Source organism: Scophthalmus maximus, chromosome 19 (assembly GCF_022379125.1).
Source record: "Scophthalmus maximus strain ysfricsl-2021 chromosome 19, ASM2237912v1, whole genome shotgun sequence".
NCBI lineage: Eukaryota > Metazoa > Chordata > Actinopteri > Pleuronectiformes > Scophthalmidae > Scophthalmus > Scophthalmus maximus.
The window spans coordinates 6,938,528-6,960,000 of NC_061533.1; the positions used below are offsets into that span (position 1 = coordinate 6,938,528).

A 21,473-nucleotide genomic window follows, 5' to 3' on the forward strand; every position below is an offset into this window, starting at 1 on the left:
CCTCAGTGGCAAAGCGGGAATCCACAAACGTACTGTATCATTTCAAACCAATCACCATTGGTAGTTTTCTTTCATCAGCTGTTTTCTGCTTTCAGGTCTATTAGAGCTAGACGGACAAATAGTGGCTAAATCAAATTATAATGTACAAACTGGACACGAAAATGGTTAGCGGCTAAAGCAGGTGGGTTTTTATCTGAACACCACATGATCAGTTGCTGTTGAAAATCCTCACACGATCATAAGGAAAGCCTGGACCATCCTGCAGCTCCTCAGTGTCTTCGACCTAACCGACCAAACAACTGTGCCGCTGACTGTGTTTGCTTTTCTCCCCTTCTGGCCGCGGCCTCCAGGTGGGATCGGTCGTGGCCGTGGGCTGGATCCGCTCCAAGAAAGCCGTGGACTGGCACCTCTTCAGGAACATCTTCCTGGCGTGGTTTGTCACGGTGCCCGTGGCCGGCCTATTCAGCGCTGCCGTCATGGCCCTGTTCGTCTACGGCATCTTGCCCTTCGTCTGAGGGCACACGGCCGGGAGGGAGACACACAAGAGGAAAATCGAGGATCGGAGAGGGAGAGAGAGGGAGAGGGAGAGGGAGACATGGGTAAAAATCATAGCGGGGGTGTCAGGGGTAGAGATACAGGAGAAGGAAATGAAGAGCAAAAGGTCAAGGGTGAAGAGGGCGCGAGGAGAGGGAGGGAGCTGCAGAGGCTCACAGACGGACTCGGTTGTACTGTGGATGTGAGAAGGGTTGGTTCACTTGCTTCCTGGCTCCAGAGATCTTCTGGTCCCGGTTTTTTTAATTTATTCTCTTATGTGCATTTGAAAGTGTGACCGTAGCCACTTCAATCTGCTGTAACGCGCGACAACAATAATGAGATTTCCACTCACTTTTAACAAGAACGATTGTTGTCGTTGGAGAAACGGTGGCAGACATTTTCTGTCATATATTAAAAAAAAAAAAAGAAGATCAAAACCAGTTAATTAAACTGACAAACACGCCTGCAGTAACACCTATATCCTACTGCCTGCAATCCCAGGTTAGCATAGTTGGTCACGTGCTTATTATTCCAAAATGCCAGGAAAAAAACACATGTACATATTATTGTATTGGATTGAGTGCGATTTGTTGTATTGCAGCTTGCTTTAGAATTTTAAAAGAGGAAAAAAAGAAAAAGAAAAGCTGCGCGTGGTCAACCAACCCATCCATCATCTCACGCTCGACACGCTCGCCGGGTACAACTGGGGCCAAAAGGAGAGGACGCCTCGGAGGGGGGTGGTGCGACTGTCGCTCTGCTTTTGTTATTTTCCACATGATACCATAGAAACCTGATTTGCTAAAGAGCTGATTTTTTTTTTTTTTCTTCTAAAAGCTCCTGTATGTTATTGGAAATGGATCTCATATTTTTTAATGATGTATTATATTGTAATTTGTACTGTAAATACTGTCCCGAAAGATTTTGGGGGAGGGGGGCGACAATGGGGGATCATGGTTTGTATTTAATTTCAAGTGGGTGGGTGAGGCGTTCCCCTCTTCATGATGTCATATCATATAGTATATTTCATCCCAGACACTCAAGTACACATGAATATACACAACTTAACATGCTGCTGTTTTTTTTTTTATTGTTTTTTTTTGGGTGGTTTGCAGAAGTTTATTTACTGAAAAGGAAAAAAAACGTGTTTGAAATTTAAAGTAATGAATCAAATCCGTCCTCGAAAAACTGGAGGAATGCCGTTCCGCCTGAATCTGTCCCGTCGGTGAACTCGACAGTGTTGACGGAAGGATCTTTGGTTTAAGATTTTGCCCTTGAGAGAAAAGGTTGGGGGTCGCTCTTTGAGAGCAGCACCGACGCCAAAGTAACCGGTGCTGTCGCCTAATTTGAAGCAGAACGATGAGGTTCGGGTGCAGCAGAAGCCAAAACTTAATAAACGAATAGAGACGAATGGCAACTAAAATGTTCACACAGCCGCCTTTTTTTTTTTTCTTTCTTTCTTTCTTTCATTCTTTCTTTTCCGCTACCGGAGTCATATCCTCACATGGAAGGCTCCCTGCCAATGACGGGCCCCGCTCACGTCTCACCTGAACCTCGGCCTCGGACCCCCCCCCCCCCCGTCCGTCCGTCCGTCGAGACGCCTCCAAAAGTCACGGCCCTCGTCGTGTCGTATCAAACACAAAACTATTCTCCTTTGCAGCTCAGCCGGTCGTACAGAGGTGGAAGGAAAGGAGGCGTTTGGAGTATTGACCACCTGTGTTTTCTATCTAAGTGCTAAACGTGAGCTAGACGTCACGGGGTCTAGTTGAGGGCTGAACCGGAGAGAAGAAGAACCCCCCCCCAACCCAGATGGGGTTTTTGAGGTTTTAAGGCCGCTCATGTCACAAACGTATCACATGACCTTTGTTTTAGGATCATGTTGTTTGAATGAGATGGTATCGGAGGGGAGGGGTAGTACTGATCATCACCAGCTTTTTAACAGGGTCACCTGACCTGCAGGCGAACAAAGTCTAAAGCGTTTTTTATTTGAACAAACTCGATGCCAGGTGTTGCAATTTCTTTCTTCTTTTTTTTTGTGGTTCTTGTGGTGTGTTTCCTAATTTCCTTTTCTTTTCTTTTTTTTTCTTTCTATCTTCTTCTTCTTCTTCTCATGAACAAATCTATGCTTAAATAACCACTTGCCTTGTAACATTGTGTTTAACTTTGTGCAGATACGGTCAGAATAATGAAGTACTGTGGTGTTCACATCGTAGCCATATTGTAGAGTATCTGAAGAACAAAAGAAAAAAAAACTGTTGCCACACGATGCCGATGAAAGACGAACCATTAACCATGACTTTTTAAGTGCAAGTTAAAAACAAAGTATAATAATAATAATAACCCGAAGTGTCTAGAGAGAACGAGAGCAAGTGTGCACACAATGACCTGTTTTTTTTCTTCATTTTTCTCTTTTCGTTGTAGTAGTAGTGCAAATCATGACCCCTGTCACTTTACACTGCGACAGCAATGTGTGAACACGTACACGTGTGGGTGCAATTCAGTTACGAAGAGAATAACCAGAGGAAAAAGAAATTTCATCAAGACTATATATTTTTCTACCATATCTGAGTTTTAACCTGGGCGAGCTTCCGGACACTCTGGAGGACACACTGTGGCCTCGGGTGGTGGCGAGAACCCCCCCCCCCCCCCCGGCCCCCCGGTGCCACGCCTCGCTCCCCCCGGGAGCCCGGCGGGTTCCCGTCACATGCAGACCGACGTCGGTCGCCAGTAGATCAGATTTTTAAAAAAAATTTACCATTTTTATTTTTTGAATTTTTTAGACGAAAACACTTTGTAATTTTGTTTCCCTGTGCCGCTTCGATCGCGAGCTGTCGAGAGCGGGACGCCACAAGTGCTCGCCGAGGGCGAAGTCTCGAGGGTCAAAATCGCCCTGTAGACGCGAGTCGTGCATTTCAAAACACTTGTCGACGGAAATCTGGACGAGTGTTTTCCCCTTCGTTTCTAGCAGGTTACAACTCTTGGAGCTCGCACTCTTTCACTCTTCCTGGCTGCGTGTTACGCGGGGGGGCTGCACGGAGCTGGTGCCTTCAGATTCTCCTGGTACAGGAAGGAAGGAAGGAAGGCGTCTCAAAGCAATTTCATGATGTGCAAAAAGGTCCAGTTTCCCAAAAACATCCCCCCCCCCCCCCCCCCCGAAAAAAGTACAGCTTGTAAAAGATCCAGTCATGGAAGTGATGGTGAATGTTTGAGAAGCACATGAAGGATCGCCCAGACCGAGCGACTGTTAACAGTCAGTAAACGTACCAAAAAAATCTCCTTTTTTTCTCATTGAGTAGAAAGATAAAATACCATATGTCCTCACAGGTTTAGCTTCTGTTCCACTAACCCCCTCAATACAAGTTAGTAACAGCTGTTGTTGTTGTTGTTGTTGTTGCATACACAGAACCAACAACTGGCGGCACGTGAGGAAATATTCGCAGATTTTTTTTTGTTTTACAAAACGTGTATTGCGTTATGAATCGCTCACTGCCCCTTTAAAAAGCTTAAAACAGAAGTAGAACCTCCACAGATTATATTTCATCTTTTTTAGAAAGCTGTGACCAACTGCATTGTCTGACCCGAGGTTTGTGGTTTGTCGCTCTTTTTTGATGAAATTGAATCAGATTCCACCTTTCGTCACGTTAGACCATCAGGTTTATTTGTGACATGGCCGCGCTCGGCTCCGCGGAGCCCCCCTCTGTGACGCCGTCGTGTTTTCCGTTCTTCTATGCATTCTCTGTCCTGATAGGCCAAAGGGGATGCACTGCTCACGATGGGGAGGGAACGTGGAAAAACTCAAACAAAACGCCCTCTGGTGGCGGCGTCCAATGTCCTTCGCAAGGAAAGGAAACGAAAAAATCCTTAACTCCGGATTTAATTACATACCCAAATATTTCTGTCGCAAAATATTTTTCGTAAAATGGCAAAAAAAAAAAAAATCTGTTGGTTTCATGAGAGGATTGTTGATTCATGGACACAATGGTTTCAGGGCCGTTAGAGGAGTCGGGCCTTACCGGCCTCGCTCCAGTTAATTGCAGGCTCAACTGAAATTTAACTAAAAATTCTTGAGACAATTTCAGATCGTATTGTATCCCAAAAACCAATCTGTAGGTCTGAATTTATGTTTCGGTTAGTTACGTACGCAGCCACCAAATGGCGGAGTCTGACACTTTCCCCTCCCCGTAGAGAGCGACAGCATATTAGACCAGTCCGTTCAAACTGATCAGCATAAATCAATGAGTGGTGTGATGCGATTGCCATTGAGGGAGTTTTTCTGTGCTTATAACCATTTTTGTAAACTTTTCGTAGTGGGAAAAAAAAAAAAACTAGAGGAACAGAATGTGCCATTTTCTCTCTCCCTGAATGTGCAATACAAGCCGCTTTTCTCGTGAAGGGTGCAACTACATCGCTGTCGACACTGTGGTCATGTAGCTCCACCTGCCCTGGTGTAATAGCGCCCCCTCCCTGTGTGCGTGGAACTAGCACCACCCCACAGAGGTCGGAGGGGCATCAGTTCAGGCCTCCATCATGGTTGTGGCGTGCTGTCTCTCGTTTTTTCTGGTCTGTTTTTCGTGATGGAATGTGCTCCTCGGCTGGCCTGCAGGCTTTACAGCTCAGTGTCGTCTTTATACTGTTTACTGCTGTTTAACTGTCCGGTCCTTCAAAAGTTAAATAATAATAATGATAATAATAATAATAGATGAATATAAAAAAAATCAAAAGAAACCTGTAGCCTGCTTCTACAAAAAAAAATCTTAAAAGCTCATCTGATTTGCATATATTGTACTGTACTGTTTTATTTAAGATTTTAGTGAAAAGAAATGTCTGCATTTAAACTAAATTATGGGAATTAAAATTACAAAGAATACCTAAATTCCACCGAGTCGTGTCTTGCTTTTGTTGAGTTGTACGAGTTGAATACGAGATATGGTTTTCCTTCGTGTGTGTGTGTGTGATCAAGTTTGATTTATCACATGGTCCAGGTGCGGCAAGATGATATTATATATCACATATATAATACATATATACCACATATCAACATATACAGTGGGGTCCAAACATCTGAGACTACTTTCCCATTCACTTGATTGATAAAGGGGTCTGTATTGAACGGGGCATATATTATATATTAAAATATATCATATGTCCACATATGGGACGACAAAGAGAAAAACGAATCATGTTGTTTTGATCTTTGTCTAAAATAGGATTTTGACACCATCTCCTGTTTGAATCTCTCCCTGACAATTTCAACTTTCTTTTATCAAAAACTATTTTAGTTTAGTCAACAAATATATTTTCTATGAGTCCAAAATCAAATACTGTGTAAACCTTAAAAACAGAAGTATTTAATTATTTTCACTCCGCTAATCGATTTTCGTTTATTTGATCCGATGCTGAGATTTATTGTATCAATGAATAAACATCAACAACAATTTCCTTTTTTTTTATGGTGCTATAGAATTCGTTCCCCTCCAGTCTCGTTGTAGAAATCTGTATAGATATTCTGTAATTGTCTGGTAACGTACACTAGTCTTTCAGACACCTGAGCTCAACTTTAGTTTGGTCTTGTAGCTGCTCTGCTCTATTATATTGTGCCTTCAACATTTCATGTAGTGGTTGTGTCTCTGCTCACTTCCTCCCACTTTGCATCTATTTGGTTTCCCATAGCAACCGGCCTCTTTAACGACTGAAAGAATCTGCCGGATCTTTTCAGGCTGCCGTTATTTAGGGTTTTTGAGCTCAAGATAATAATTCAGTGACTTGGCACAGATTGCACTTCCCAGTGCTGTGTGGCTGTCTGAGCGCCGTTTGATTTATGAAGTCTACATGGTAACGGTGAAAAATGTTGGTGTGATGATCGGCGACACCGTGGACTTTCGGTCAGATGATTGGTTTTCTTTTTAATGTTGGTTGAATCAGTAACCAACGTGACCTTTAAACCATTTAAACCACCCTGCAGTTAGAGGTTTGCAGTGTTCATGCTTTGAGAAAGGAATCTGTTCACACGTTTCTTAAGTTGAACTCATCCATCTGGATATCAGATGTCATTTTCCATGATCAATAAACATTTAAATGTATATCTTTTAAATGTATATCCATTAGCACCTGTGCGATTCCAGCATGATTTTAACGCCCAGCTGAAATGAAACCCAAAAAAAGAAATATCTGCATACAATTTTCATCTACATGGACTGTTTTTATGCAGTCAATCAATCTGCAATGTCAACATTGTTAAGTATACCACAAAATATCTTTTCAGGTGAATGCTGAGTATTTTGAGGATTATTGTCTGTCCCTTGAATTACCCATCATCAAATCTTTTCCCCCCCTGTTTAATGTTGTTATATGCAGACGACAAGCTTCTTTAAAACACTTCCCACACGGGGTCACGTGTGTGATATTGTATCACGTCACAAACACTCATTTGAAAATGTCACGTGATACATTTGACAGAATATTTTTTTCCAAGAGACCAGAAAAATCTGTTTCGAAAGAAGATCAATGAGGTTTGAAGCTTTGAAAAGCAAGTAAGTGGACCTTCTATCATGGCACAGGTCAGGGACTTCAACGTATTCCCAAAGGTCAAGAATGTATTTGCGTGCATTAGATGAACTCGCTCAGTGATACAAGCTGGAACAATAGTTGTGGAATGTAACAAAGTACATTTACCAACATGCTGTACTTCAGGCCAATTGTCACTTTATACTTATACACATTTCAAAGAGAAATATATACGTTTTACTCCAATACAATTAAATGACTGGTATACGATGCTTTGTTATAGATTAAATGATAAATCGATTATTTGATTGACAGCAAGTTAATCTGTAGTTACCTTGATGATCAACTGTCATTTTTCAATCAAAATATGCCAAATATATCATAATGTAGTTCAGTTTCTTAAATGTTCAGATGATGTTTTCCTTTTAATCAAGTGTCACTTTGGGGTCTGGGTATAATTGGGATGACATTTCTTACAATTTTTACCACAGTAAAACTAATGATATCACAGGGGTCATTTTATCACATCAAATTACTCAATATCACATCAAGTAATTTTACTTTTGATAATTTTTAATTTTTAATTTTAATTTATTCTTTATTTTGAACAAAATGTTTTTTAAAAATTAAGTTTTACTGCATACAAAAAAAAAAAAAAAAAATGTTTATAAAGTGTCATAAACAATATTTAGAAATAAATCATATATCCGAAAAGGAGCAGGAGGAAGCCAAAGCTTATTAATTCCCACCACTTATTTAACTGCTTATAAGTACTGTACAACATAAGCAGCTGTAAACACCTATTTACACCAAATTATTTACATTCATACCCAAGTCAAAAATATATACAAAGCCAACAAAACAAATAAACAAAAATATCCCACTCAAAAATCACCTACCCTCATCCTAATATCCTTTGAAAAGACGTGTCTGTACCTCTTTTTAAATTGAATTATTTTTGTGCTAAGTACATTTCCCTACTTCTACTTACTCAATATGTTCAATGAGACGTCACAGTTTTTTGGTATATGTATACTTATACACATACAATGATATATATATATATATATATATATATATATACATAGAGAGAGAGGGGGTTATTCATATTTCTACTTCAGCAGACTGAACTTTCTCCACCATCTGATGCAAAACACAGGTTGAAAAAGTCCAATGTTTTCCTGCATCACTGGTATTTTACTCGTTTGCAGATTGAGAATTCACCCTTTTGATTTGGAAACTTACTTTAACGCCGCTGAAAGTTCAATAATTCCACCAGTGTGAGACATTAAATTCCGTGGAGATTTCAAGTGAGCTGCTGCATGTTTGTTCTGGTACCTGTTGGTCCACTCGAGGATCACCAGCTCTTACTTACTCAGTTACTCTCTTACTCACCTCGCGAATGCGGACGTGCAGCAGTAGATGACAAGACTACCTGACATGGAAGTTGACCTGTAAGACAGGTGTTTATTATTATTATTTTTATATACCATATGCTGTGCATGCTCGCCAGGAAGTTGGCAACGGAGAAAGACAAACAAAAAAAGTTTTAAAAAAAACACAAACCAGAGAGCGGGATTGGGTTAGTTCATTTCCATCCAAAACTTTTTTTTATTGTCCTCCAAACTGAGAGGTTTTACCCCGTCACTTTGGCTCCGTTCCAGAAACATACATTGAATTTTTCTTCAGGTAGCAGTGGAGGCATTACAAAGATCCATTTTTTGACTGAGAAATTAATGGGAAAGAGAAATTACAGGATTCTCTCCTTCAAGTCGTACGATGAGTAAATCTTTGCATTCAAGAGTAATGGAGAGAGAGAGAGAAGATTAATTTCAGATCACGGGAAGCTTGAGAAGAGTAGCGTCTGGTCTTCGGTGAAAGATAGAGAGAGAGAGAGACGGGGAGGGGGAAAAAAACAACAACCGTACGAAGACCAGGGTTTGTGTTTGTTTCTTCCATGTTAGAAAAAGGCCAAAAAAATGGGTCACGCTGAAGAGATGGTGTCCTCTCCGTTTGCCTCCAAGTCCTGTATCGCCTTTATGTGGAGGATCTGTAGTGTACACAGACGGACACTGGATATGCAATTCATTAGTGCCTGCAGTCGATATAAAGCAAGGTCACACGACCCAAAACAGGTGACGTCACATGAGGAGGGGGATGAGACTGGACATGTACGCAACTGGAATGCGGTCGTCCGTCCGTCAGTCTGTGTGTGTGTGTCTGTGTGTGCGTGTGGTGCACAGAAATGCCAGCGATGTGGCACTCGGCACCATTCCATTTACAGTTACTCGGGTGTCTGAAGAGAAAGAGGAAACACCTCCCTGTCTGGTGACTGTGCACTTCAAAATGGGCACATGGTGAATTAAGCTCATGCTTAAGTTTGTGGTAAACCATCCAAGCACTTCTTTAATTAATAACTATAAATACACAGCAGCAGGTTTTTTTTTACCGGAGAGGTTTTCAGTCTGCCTGCTCTCCCCTCGGTGAGTGTGTGTGTGTGTGTGTGTGTGTGTGTGTGTGTGTGTGTGTGTGTGTGTGTGTGTGTGTGTGTGTGTGTGTGTGTGTGTGTGTGTGTGTGTGTGAGTGACGTGGTCGTCTATTTGAAATGGCTAACTACGCTTTGCTCGCCTGCTAGAGGAAAAACACGGATTATGTCGAAATTGATTATCAGCTTTCATATAGATTTTTCTATAATATATTTATATAGTTATTTTTCTTTTTGTCTCACGCACCCCACCACGCTTGCTTGCTTTCACATTCTCTCGTCTCACTACTTTTATTCAATGTACACAACTTTATAAACATGGGAGGGCTCGAGTGGGGGAGCGACAGAGCTGAAATGACAATCACTGAGAAAAAAAAAACAAAGCCCAAAAAAAAAAACTGCAGTCTCTTTTTTTTGTCATCCATCGGCAGTCGGACCGTCTCGGCAGTCGGCCAAGTTGCAACCGTGGTTTGAGGGGAGGGAGCGGCCGTTTCATCAAAGGGGCGGCGCGGGCGGCTCTTTCTTCGTCGGCGCCGTTTTGGGCGCCGTTTTGGTCGTCTTGGTGGCCGGGGTCGTCTCCTTGAGGTTGAGGTTCTCCAGTGCCACGTCCAAGGTCATGACCTCGACACAGCCCATGGCCTCGAAGTCGGCGAAGTTCCGCCGCAGCGGGCCGTGACAGTTGTCCTCGTCGTCCGAGGAGGCCGAGGCGTCCTCGTCTTGCAGCAGCGTGGACAGCAGCAGCTCCGTCACAAACAGGCTCCTGTCAGCCCATTGGGCCTCGCACGCCTGCCGCTCGGCCTCGGACAGCCGCGGTTCGCTCAGCCTGCGGAGGGAAAGGATTGAACCGTGAACGAGGCGAAGATTAGAGATGCGTGTTTAACCGTGAGAGGAAAACAGGAAGACGATCCAGTGACAGTATGAACAGATCAAAATCCCCTCCAGACTTATTACAAATACTCACTCTCCCCAATTCCAAAAAAAACAACTACTCCATAATCTACAGCTGCTTTCAGACATGCACTGATGTCCGCACATTTTCCAGAGGGGCTGTATGTGAGAACGATATGTCCTCAAATGTTGCACTCTGCATTTTCCGGAACTTTTCCTACCAGCCCCCCATAGGAAAAAAAATTGTGAGAGAAACGTGAGAATACAGCAAAATCCCTCTCGTCCTGAATCCTCTAGAAATTTTCTGACAAACCTCCTGCTGCGTTCTTCACATGTGACATGAAAAATTTATCTGGACATTTTCCAGAGTCCATGTCACTTCATGATCTATTTTCATTTCACATGTTTAAATAATTGCTGGACACAAGATGTTTCCGACTTTACTGAAAAAGTTTGTCCCCCAAAACCACGAAAGCACATAACACATAGACAACTGTTTTACACTATTCCACCGAAAACTGGTAGATATGGATGCAGGCAATGCAGATTTCAAAGTGCTTCATTTTTTTTCTGAGGAAGACAACGCTTTGGAAGACTAGTGTCAAACATCCAAAAAGCAGAACGCATTTAATTGGAGCAGGACTTTAGTAGAAAGCATTTATAGTAGATGCAAAAACAAATAAGTGACCGTTCCCACCTGCTGAGTAGAAACTGGGAGCTATGTGCAGTGTGCTGTGTGTTGGACTCCGGTGGACCCGGGTTGGGACTGGGGTTGGTGTTGTGGTTGGCGCTGGGGTTTGGGTTCGTAGCGGAAGAATTGCTGTTCAGGATCGCATTGGCCCTGCCACCGCCCCGGGTGGCGTTTCGGGCCGTCTCGAGCTGCTGACGCGCCGCCTGCGCCTGCTGGCGCTCCAGCTGGAGCTGCATCTGAAGCTGCTGGAGCTGAGAGGCCGAGGGGCCCGAGCTGAGTTGGCCGCCCGCCGAGCGCCGCACCCCCGACAACTGGGACAGAAGCTCTGCGGTGAACGGGACGGAGGAAAGAGACGTCAAGAAATGATCAGACGGTAAGAAGCCCGGTCAGCAAGCTCCGAAGAAAACACAATTGTTAAGGCACTATTTTAGGGTGGCCCAGAGGTCTCAAACGGAATGCAAAAGTCACAACACACAATCATTGTCCACCATGGGAACACTGCCAAGGGAATGTCTGTCCCTCGGTTGTGTTGCGAGGTTTGCATTCCTGGTGCAGCTTTTGCATTCTGCTCCGAGACTTCTGGGCCACTGGTCAACAATCAAAAGTACATTACTATGGCACATAACACACTGAATGTACAGTATGACAAGATCCTCAGCAGTGAGGTTTTTAGGATATAACCAGACCAGTGGGATAAACAGCCGCAGCAGGTGACGCAGTGAACAAGAAGCCTCATTATAGCACAGCTGGAGCCGACACGGTGGATACCAGTCATTGAACCGGATTCAAATCGGGAACAGTATAAACATGAAAACGCCACGGCAACAAGTCTGCCCCACACATCACCCATGCAGGTAATTTATCTGCATGGGTGATAATCAGTTTAAATGAAGACGCCATATCAAACGTGTCCACATGACCGATTTCTTACAGAGCTCTTCAGTGGAAAAGAGGCTCATTCACTTCTTTCCACGTCTTTCCTTTGCTTTACGTGTGGCAGAGGTGGCACTAGCCAATAAAATGTAGCCATGACTTTTATTTCTCTGTGTGTGTGTGTGTGTGTGTGTGTGTGTGTTGTGTGACTGACCTGCTATGGGGTCCATGGCCTCTCTGCTGTAGTTGGAGCTCTGTGAGGAGCTCTGACTGGTGGAGAGCCCCCCTGTGGTGCTGCTTGTGAAGTGCATGTTGGACCTGCGGGCCCTCGGACCCCCCAGCCCGCGCCCGGGGTGAAACATCCTCCTCACGTGCCGAACCCCGCTGGACTCGTCGTGAGGGCTTTGCCGTCAAGGAACACATCAAGAGCACAACACTACTACTACTACTACTACTACTACTACTACTACTACACCATTCTCCAACCAACAGTTCAAGAACAATTTTTTTTTTTATAATTAAAAACTACTTGAAAAACATGAAGGTACAAACTTTTGACAAATTAATCTTAAGACAAATTTAATAATCCACTTGTACTTTGTGACACACTACTAAATTCACTCAGGCCTACTGAACCAGTTTCTAACACTCTCGGGTCATTTGTAAACTCAAAACACGACGCACCGCTGCGTGTGTGCGCACACAAACAAAAGCCAGGTCTCTATTTTGTGGTGTTTCAGACGATGCATCCATTCCGTTTGCGTTTCATTTAACTACATATTTGCATATTTTGTTTTTCTCTCCACCGCACGTATTTAAATACTCAGCATAAATGTGGATGTCGCCTTTTACCACCACCTCTCATCGCTTCCTCTCAGGGACGAAAGTCCAGATGAGATCACACAAGCAAGTTTGAAGATGAGGGCACTTGGCCTCCACTTTGTTTCCGTTTCTCCTCTATGCACTAAACCGGATGCAGACAGCGTCTAATGGGCCGATCGATCAGAATGAAGCCCACTTACTGGAATATGTCACACCGGCGTGAGCTGCGTAATTTAGTTTCAAACGGCACGACAGCCACGAAATCGTGACTGCACGCATGCTGATATTTTCCCCTCATGTATATTCAGCCCGCCTTGGTAATTTGGAGAGTGAACACAAGAAGCTTTAATGTTATTAGCAAAATGTCAACAAATGTCGAACGGTTGCCAGAATCTATAAATAAACAAAGCAATCTGGAGGAACCAAACAGCGTCACTTCGTTCATGTAGCACAATCATAAAAGTCAGAATAGTTTCCACACAGACACCTCGAAATGTCTGCTTCTCTTTAGACTGAAAACACAAATTCGGGCTGCTCATGGTGATGTCTGTGCTAATGGGACTGCTACTTGAAAAGGATATCAAGTCTCTGGGTGCTCTGTGTTCAAGTGTGAGATGAGCAGCAAAGTCATCCGTCACATGATTCGGGTCGCCACCTGGCAACGCTGCACATATGGGGCAGATCTAGGAGAGAGGACAGGAAGAGAAGAGAGAGACCGTACACGACGTTATCAACACACTTCACTGCGCGTTCGACATTTGCCAGTTGGCGGCTGGATCCTTTTGAGACAAACATCTCATTGGTAAATATCTACTGTACAAATACCTGTGTTTAAACAGCTCCTACTGATGCGAAGTGATGTCAAAGACACAGATTGATTGAAATATTTCACAGTCTAGGGAAGAAAAATTTTCAGCTGCCAAACAGAATAACACATCAGCTGTACCGATGTAGTATGAACACAGTGAAAAGCATCATAAGATTTTGTTTTTTGTATTTAAAAAGGCTAAAATTCAAAATTAGTTGAGCTAATGTTTAATGTTGTTCAAGTCAAAATCGGTAAAGGAATTGCCAAACATCTCCTCTTTCATTCAAAGGACAAGGATCCTACAGACGAGCATAACGCATCAAACCAAACCAATATTTGGGATCATGATCTAAGTTATGATTAAGAAACTTGCTGCCTATCTGATGCCAGAGACAATTTGTTAATTGGGTAATTCGTGCTCGAACATTAATTGGATATGCTGTCGTCTTTTTCACTCACTTTCCTACATCTTTGAGGTATGACTGACAGTGACTAAGAGCCACTGTGGTAGGAATTAAATCGTTTCACTGATTGTGAATCTATAATAGTATCTATAATAATAAAAACATTATATTTAAGGCAAATGTTGTGTTAAGTGTACTGAAAATGGGCAAAGGTTCTTGAAAGTATTTCTCAGCAGTTCAAACTGCAAGAAAGTGTTTTCTTGCTGTCAGAAGAAAATATTACAATCCATAAAGAGAGCTGCTGCTCAGCTTTTCTTGTATTGTCAGAAGCCGACATGACTTTAACATTGTGAAGTAGATGCAAACATACGACAGCGTACCTTCAAAAAACCCACAGGCTCCTCTAATGCGAGGATTATCATCAGACTCTGATTCAATGTACTCGATTGACAAAGATGGTGAAAAAAAAAAAGCGGAGCCATGGGAGTCAGCCAACACAAATGTAAATGTTGCATCCAGTCAAAGTTTCATTAGGTGAACGTGTGAGGCTTCGGTGTCAACTCACCACCTCTGTGGAGGTCTCCGTGTGCTCTGCAGCCACGTGCTCCTGCAGGGAGATCTCCGTGTAGCCCATCCTGCCACAGTAGGGACATGTGAAGGCCTGGGGCTGCTCCACCGAGAATGCCTCTCCGCCGTAGTACAAGTCTGGAGAGGAACAGAGCGGCATCGAGTGTCAAATTAAATCCTTGACATGTTTTTATCTAAATGTCAAATTTCAGGTGCATTAGGTTGCAGTTTCTCTTGCAGTTTTCTCCTACATGGGCTCATCAAGTTTCATCAAATCTGCCTCAGAACCGAACATGATTAAAAACCGAGAGCTGTGGGTGCTGGTGAAGGGAACATGACAATTATAGATATCAAATTTCATACATCACATGATTGTGCCTACTGATAAAATCATGTAAATAAACATTTTTAAACTGGTTCAGTTCAGGCAGGTTTGGTCGTTGAAAGACGCCTCTTTTGTTAACCACAACATTTTTCACATCATCACAGGAAGAGCTGCAAGAATTAATCAATGAATCTACCAGTAACTGAGCCCTAAATTAACTATTTTGATAGTCGATTATTAGTTCTATTAGGGGGGGGGGTCAATATTCTTTAATTTAGCTTCTTCAATGTTCTAGTTTCTTTGCTCCTCTATGACAGTAAACTGAAAATCTTTGGTTTGTGGACAAAAACAAAATATCATCTTGTCTCGACGTCTCTGATTGGTTTAGAAGTTGTTGGAGAGGCATTCCCAACGGTTAATGGGACGAGTAGTTCCTTCACTCAAAAAAATTAATGTACAGAGTTTTGTACCTTTGCCTTTTTTCTACGTTTTCCAATTTCTCTCCGAATAAGATGTTTTATGGTAACGATACATCTTGTGGTATATTGGCTTGGATCCAGGCTTAAAACTCATTATATAAGGATTTATGAAACGTCAATGAGTGAGTGACTTGGGAATTCACACGAAAGTGGGCGAAAGTGGGCGGTCACACAGGTATTCACTCAATATCTGCTTCGCTCTATTATTTGTCATGTTACTCTTTTGTCCCAGTCAGGGTCCTGTAGAATGACCACTCTGGTTCCCAGTGATCTGATTGGTCAGTAGTTGGGCTGGTGATCGGCTGTGATCTCTTATCTAGGCCTGTCAAAAATAATTAGGTAATCGACTTATTGTACAATACATGAACATGAACTCAATAATTTTTTGTGACCTCAGTATTAGCCATTGTGCTTACATTTGTTGATATAGGAATGAATGTCAACAATTGGGCTGCAACTTACGTTTATTTTCATAATCGATTAACCTGTTGATTATTTTCTCGATTAATCGGTTAGCTGTTCGGTCAATAAAATGTCATATAATTGTGAAAAATGTTGATCGTGTTTCCCGAATCCCAAGATGATGCTCTGTTTTGTTTTGTCCAAACACCAAAGATATTTAGTTTACAGTCATAGAGGAGCAAAAAAAAAAAAGGAAATATTCACATTTAAGAAGCTGAAATCAGAGAATTGTGACTTGAACCGATTAATTGATTATCTAAATTCTTGGCGATTAATTTAGTAATCAATTACAAATCGATTAACTGTTGCAGCTCTAGTCAACAACATTCCAGCCAGTCACGCTGCTACTATCCTGTCACCTGCTCTCACGCAGCTCACTAACTGTGTAACCATTTGCCTAAACTTTAGAGAACATTTCTCTCAGCAGGGACACAAATTGTGTATGGGAAGAGTGCAGTGGCTCACACTCGCAACGACCAATATGCCTGTATTGCAAGCTCACATGATTCGGGAGCAAACAATGATCTTAAAATGACAACAATATTGATTTTCGCAATTATATATATATATATACACACAATATATCGTCCCAACAAAAAGAAGTTATCGTGACAGGCCTACTCTTATCTTGAACTTCACGTACTCCAGAGGAGGTTAGCTGCTCAGCATAAGTTACCATGGTGATTTACACCGGTAAGAAGAGAACCAGCTTTGTAGCACGGAAAACCCAGAGTTAAACCTGAAGTTACCTCGATAACCGCAAACTTGCTTTGTAGTTCAGGGCTCTGATATGTTTTAGGCAACAGTTTGCAATTTCACTTTACCAACACTCTGTTACACAGCATGTCGAACGTAGACATAATTCAACAGTATCAAAGCAACCATTCAATGCAGGAGAAAAATGTACACACAATCAAAAGTTATCCAAGATAACACCAAACACCTACCGCATATTAAATATAATCAAGAGCAACTAAACTCATCACTGCCACTACGTTTGTGAGGTGATAAGATAAACCAAGAAGCACAGTAACAAACTCCCAAATACTCCTACTCAGTGCCAAAAGAAGATGAACTCAACTGTATCAATTTTACCTCTGCATACGTAGTAAAGCCCCCGAGGGGATGCTATCAAAGATAACAAGTATTAAGGGCTTATCATAAACATGACATCACAAGAAATACCAAATGAAGATTGGCGTGTGTGTTATGGCACCGTACCAAGTCTCAAAATTCCAGATAATTTCTTTAGGAAGCTTTTCATTCCCTTTGTTTTCTGCCACAACAGTCTTGTAACTGGTCTACTGTCCATTGCACCACTTGAATGCTTTGAACCACTTTACTCACCAAAGTCGACTCGGGTTAATATACACTGCATGGGATGCTCTGTGGTGTGTCTGGTCGTGGTCGCGCCGCTCTCGTAGCACGATGCGCACAGGTCATAGTCGTAGCAAATTAAACATTTGTATCTCCGGCCTCTGAAGTTTCCTTTCAAACATGCATCACAGCTCACACCTGGGGGACGAGAGACAAGGGACAAAAAGGAGAGGAGAGGTTAGCTTTTGAAAATTCATGTCAACCTGATTTTTTTGGTACATAAACCCAGCATATTTAACAGGTTATACACAATTCATTTCACAATACATCAGGGTAATTTTAAAAAAAAAGAGGTGAAAATGGAATTTTCATTAAAAGAATAAAAAAGTTTGGTTGGATTTCCTGCTTAAGGCCAAAAAAATTATGCAAATCTTTTGCATTCTTTTCATTTTTCCACTGGTTGGGCCCCATTTTTGGTGTAGGAACATTCCAGATCGCAACTAGATGAAAGTTCCTCAAAATGATGCTATACAGAATACATTGTGCACATAACACCTGCAAAATATTATGCAATCTAAAAGACACTCCTACAACGATCCCTACGTCTGTATATCAACGATGGGTCTCGGACACGGCAGCAGGCAAGATTTGTTTCGCCAATCTGAGACACGGAGCCAAACGTGATAATGTGAGTCGCATCTTCACAAAATACATAACATTCTAAAGTGACGCGGGTCAGACGGAGATCGTGGGATGGCACGTTTAGGGGTGAAAAGGCGCATGGGTGATTTTGGATTGCTGAAACCTTGGCGGAGGAGGTCAACGCTCTCCGCGCGCTTCTTGTTTCCCAGTGATTCACTGTGTTGTACTTATTTTAAGTTTCGCAACTGTGGTGGATTTGCTAGGAGACATTTGGGGGATTGTTCCATTGTAACACACTAAGAATGCACCGTCCAAAAATTGCTTTCAAATGAAACGCCTTTACAATCAGCAGTCATGAAAACTTTAAAAAAAAAACATACACAGTGTGACTCAGTGTGTGTGTGTGTGAGAGTGTGTGTGTGTGTGTTATTACAGAGACAGTGTCATTGTGTCCCAGGACTCACCAACAAACGTGCCCCCCCTTTTTAATGAAACCACACTCACAACACCCAGACCATTCATACATCTCTCGTCATCACATTCATACATCTCTCGTCATCACATGTCAGACATGTTCCACCTCGTGTGTCCCGGGGGGGGGGGGGGGTGTAACACGTCCATGCATCTCTTGATTGACTCGGACAGTCGTGCGAGCCTCGGTGTATAGAATGACACCAGGGCTGTCCGGACTCCCCCCGTGTTTCCATTCATAGCTTAGCTTTGCTTAGCTGTGGTGACTCGCTGTTAACAGCGACCACTTCGCCTCCTCGCATCTCAATAGATAGACAACTCGACCACTGCAGAAGTTGACAGCAACACACGCGTGGATCAAGTAAGGGCCTGCCCCGGGCCCCCGGCTAGCCTTCGCTTTCTTGGCCAATCACAAACAAATACACCCAACAACCGCTAGCTTAACTGCTAGCCGACAAGCTAATCGCTTCTCGTCGTTGCACCTTCCGTCGAAACTCGTCTTCCGGCCGGTCGGTCGGCCGGTCGCCGAGCTCAAACATCCGCCGACGACGTTAGCTGGCGACCACTCGACACTTAACAACGGCGAACTTCAAGAGCAACAAGGTTGACCACAAGGACGGAGGTGGACGTCGGGTTCGCCAAGTTGTTAGCTAACGAAACTGGGATTCCACGGGGCCAACTTCGCACAATAGAAGGAAGCTAAAACATTAAGAAGCTAACGGTTTTATTTATTTATATATATTGACGACGTGACAACAACTCCGACCTCCCAACGCCATCTGGAACCCGCTGCTCCTCTTCTGTCGCCTTCGCTCGTCACTCCCCCTTCGCTGCCCTGCTCCGCTCCGCTCCGCTCACGTTCACCCCAACAGCGGTTAGCTCGCGAGGCTAAGCTAGGCTAGCCAGCTCGCTAGCTTAGCACACTCTGCAGACGGCAACCCGCTCCCCGGTGTGCCGTCGCCTGTTTGTAAATGACCACGCGCGTCGACTGGAGGGTCCGTGGTGTCGGCCACGGGTTCTCGCGGACACCCGCGAAGTCGCACCCCGGCGAAATGCACGTACACGGCCACACACTCGCCTGCCGACGATAGCCAGGACGAGCAGCAAAACAAGAAAATGATCGGCTAGCTAACGTTAGCAGGCGGTGCTCTTGTCCTGTGTCTTTATTTATTATTTATTATTTGAATATCTCAAATCCTCACTCGCCCCCGTCAGCTGTTTTCTTACCTTCATGACGGGACATCCTACGGGTACTGACGCAGCCCCCTGCTCGGGCTCCGGGGCTGGCGATTAAGTATGATATCGGTGTAGAGAAGGGAAGCCGGGGCTGGTTGGCTCTCCCTGGCCTCTTCCCTCATGAAGGATCCGGTCTGGCTCCCTCCACCCCCCGCCTCTTGCTGTGTCACTGTCCGGCGCGATGCTCCTCTGTCCACACGGTGGCGCTGCTGTCCCACGGTTGGTTTGAATGAGGCGTTGGGTGGTTGTGGGGGAACTTAAAGGGGCAGTTCAGTGATTTTGAAGTGGTGTTGTATGAGTGACTTATGCATAGTTAATATGTCACCTTGTGGGGATGGCGATCAGTGATGTCATTTAACGGAGTTTGGAGGAGAAGCGGAAGTAGGGTAAGTCACAGTCCCACTGTTGCAGAGGGGGCCACTGAAACACGTCTTTTTCGCCACACTTTAAAACATTACCTAAAACAAATATATTTGTTTAAATTGTACGCTAAAGGATGTATTTTTTTTCACTGCTTCGGTTTTCTTCCAGACAGCCGTAGAAGTTTGCACTTTTTTTTCAAGCGTTAAATTGTGGCGAAAAATTGTTTTTCCGGTGGACCCCTCTGCAACAGTGAGACTCAGACTTTCACTACTTCCATTTCTCTTCCAAACTCCGTTAAATGACATCGCTGATCACCATCTCGATAGGGTAACATATAAACTATGCATAAGTCACTCATACAACACCACTTCAAAATCACTGAACTGCCCCTTTAAGGCCCCGAGTGAGTGAGTCACACCTCCTCATGCAAAGTGTCTCCTTGTCACCTGATGTAGCTCCAGGCCCATAAATACACACCCAGCTATTAGTACACACCCAGGAAAAATCAATATAGTCTAATACAACGGCCCTGCAATAAAAAAATCCATAAGTATTATAATCAGTTTTAGATGTTCCGTTTCAAATAGTTGGATCATTTTGGAACCTGTGGAACTGGATGAGTCAAGCAAGGCTACACGCTAGATGAAAAATGTTTAAAAATTCTCTCTCCGCCGAGCAGCCTGCACATGCAGGTCAACTTGATTATTTTAATATTTCACTGTACCTCATTGTTGGGTCTTGCCTGGCAGACCTTGTAGGGGCAAACGCAGGAAAGCGCACAGTGCAGAATCAACCTGGACGTCAGACAACGACTGCTGGCTGAGGACTGTGGACGGAAAGAATAATAATTATCTTGCATTAGAAGCATTTTTCAAAAATACTTAAATATAACATCCAAGGGTCCGACACCGGGTCAGTCCGACGGACGGATTCTGGGAAAGTCCTTGAGCCGTCTTCTGAAAAGCTACAGACTTTCTGTCACTCTGAGGTTCAGAAAACGAAAGAAACTAAATAAAGATCAAAAAGTCTAACAAGCTAAAAATACGATGGTCTCAAAACAGAATCTAGGAAAGCAGTTGCCACTACAAAGTGATTATTCTTCATGTTTTAGTAGATGGTTTTATCACTATTGCTTCATTATATAGATCAAATTGTCCTTAGACTTTATTTAGATTAGTAAGAGAACTGTACTTTCTGTAAAGTTTGTGGGTGGAGGTCTCGGTGGAGGAGCATTTTAAAAAGCATTTTATTTGTCACTGACAGAAGCACACAACTGAAAGCTGAAGAAGGAGTTGAACAAACGTGTGGTGGAAGATTTGAATCCTGACGGAGAAAAACATAGTCTTCTTTTTAACATCTGACCCACACTCCTGCATGGTGGGTGACGGGAATGCAACTCAAATTCTAGCTATCTCTCAACATTAAACTAAAGGAAGAAGGAGAAGAAGATAAATATTTTTGGGGTTCTGGAGACCCATTTTAATATATAATAATAATCTTATTTTGGAAGGAGCTCTGCATTGACTGTCACGTTCGAGCGATGCCATCTGTTGTATTGTGTCCCGTGATCACTTTTGTACTTTGCCTAATGTCTGCCCTTTGCTC

The 21,473-nt window shown here is 43.2% G+C and overlaps 3 protein-coding genes across 10 annotated transcripts in view; 2 read left to right on the plus strand and 1 right to left on the minus strand.

Annotated features, from left to right (window-relative positions):
• slc20a2 (solute carrier family 20 member 2) overlaps positions 1–5,404 on the plus strand; it is a 43,466-nt gene extending 38,062 nt beyond the window's left edge. For all 6 annotated transcript variants that reach the window (XM_047329015.1, XM_035641206.2, XM_047329014.1 and 3 more), the window contains one exon: positions 351–5,404. In XM_047329015.1, the coding sequence (XP_047184971.1) occupies positions 351–515 (165 nt within the window). In that variant the 3' untranslated portion in view covers positions 516–5,404. The remainder of the gene's footprint in view (positions 1–350) is intronic.
• A 3,209-nt stretch (positions 5,405–8,613) lies between these two features.
• Positions 8,614–19,663, minus strand: LOC118314638 (E3 ubiquitin-protein ligase KCMF1-like). 3 transcript variants are annotated; one of them, XM_035641217.2, is made up of 7 exons: positions 19,497–19,663; positions 17,187–17,354; positions 14,572–14,711; positions 13,376–13,477; positions 12,187–12,367; positions 11,106–11,424; positions 8,614–10,343 (listed from the first exon to the last, which is right to left on the minus strand). In XM_035641217.2, the coding sequence occupies exons 1-7, from the start codon at positions 19,510–19,512 to the stop codon at positions 10,016–10,018; spliced, it is 1,254 nt and encodes a 417-aa protein (XP_035497110.1). In that variant the 5' UTR covers positions 19,513–19,663; the 3' UTR covers positions 8,614–10,015. The 3 variants fall into 3 exon arrangements, with proteins under 3 accessions (XP_035497110.1, XP_035497111.1, XP_035497109.1); XM_035641218.2 differs by lacking the exon at positions 19,497–19,663 and adding an exon at positions 19,036–19,354; XM_035641216.2 differs by lacking the exon at positions 19,497–19,663 and adding an exon at positions 18,263–18,393.
• lipg (lipase, endothelial) overlaps positions 19,536–21,473 on the plus strand; it is a 9,731-nt gene continuing 7,793 nt past the window's right edge. The window contains exon 1 of the mRNA XM_035641214.2: positions 19,536–19,724. Coding sequence (XP_035497107.1) covers positions 19,687–19,724 — 38 coding nt within the window. The 5' untranslated portion in view covers positions 19,536–19,686. The remainder of the gene's footprint in view (positions 19,725–21,473) is intronic.

What these genes read in the sequence shown, in the direction of transcription:
- LOC118314638 (XM_035641216.2), bottom strand. Translation starts at nt 18,347, where the DNA reads ATGTATGAATGTGATGACGAGAGATGTATGAATGGTCTGGGTGTTGTG. An exon ending in AAGGGGGGGCACGTTTGTTG is followed by an intron (nt 17,355 to 18,262) that starts GTGAGTCCTGGG and finishes CTCGTCCCCCAG; the next exon opens with GTGTGAGCTGTGATGCATGT. An exon ending in GGCCATGGACCCCATAGCAG is followed by an intron (nt 11,425 to 12,186) that starts GTCAGTCACACA and finishes CGTTCACCGCAG; the next exon opens with AGCTTCTGTCCCAGTTGTCG.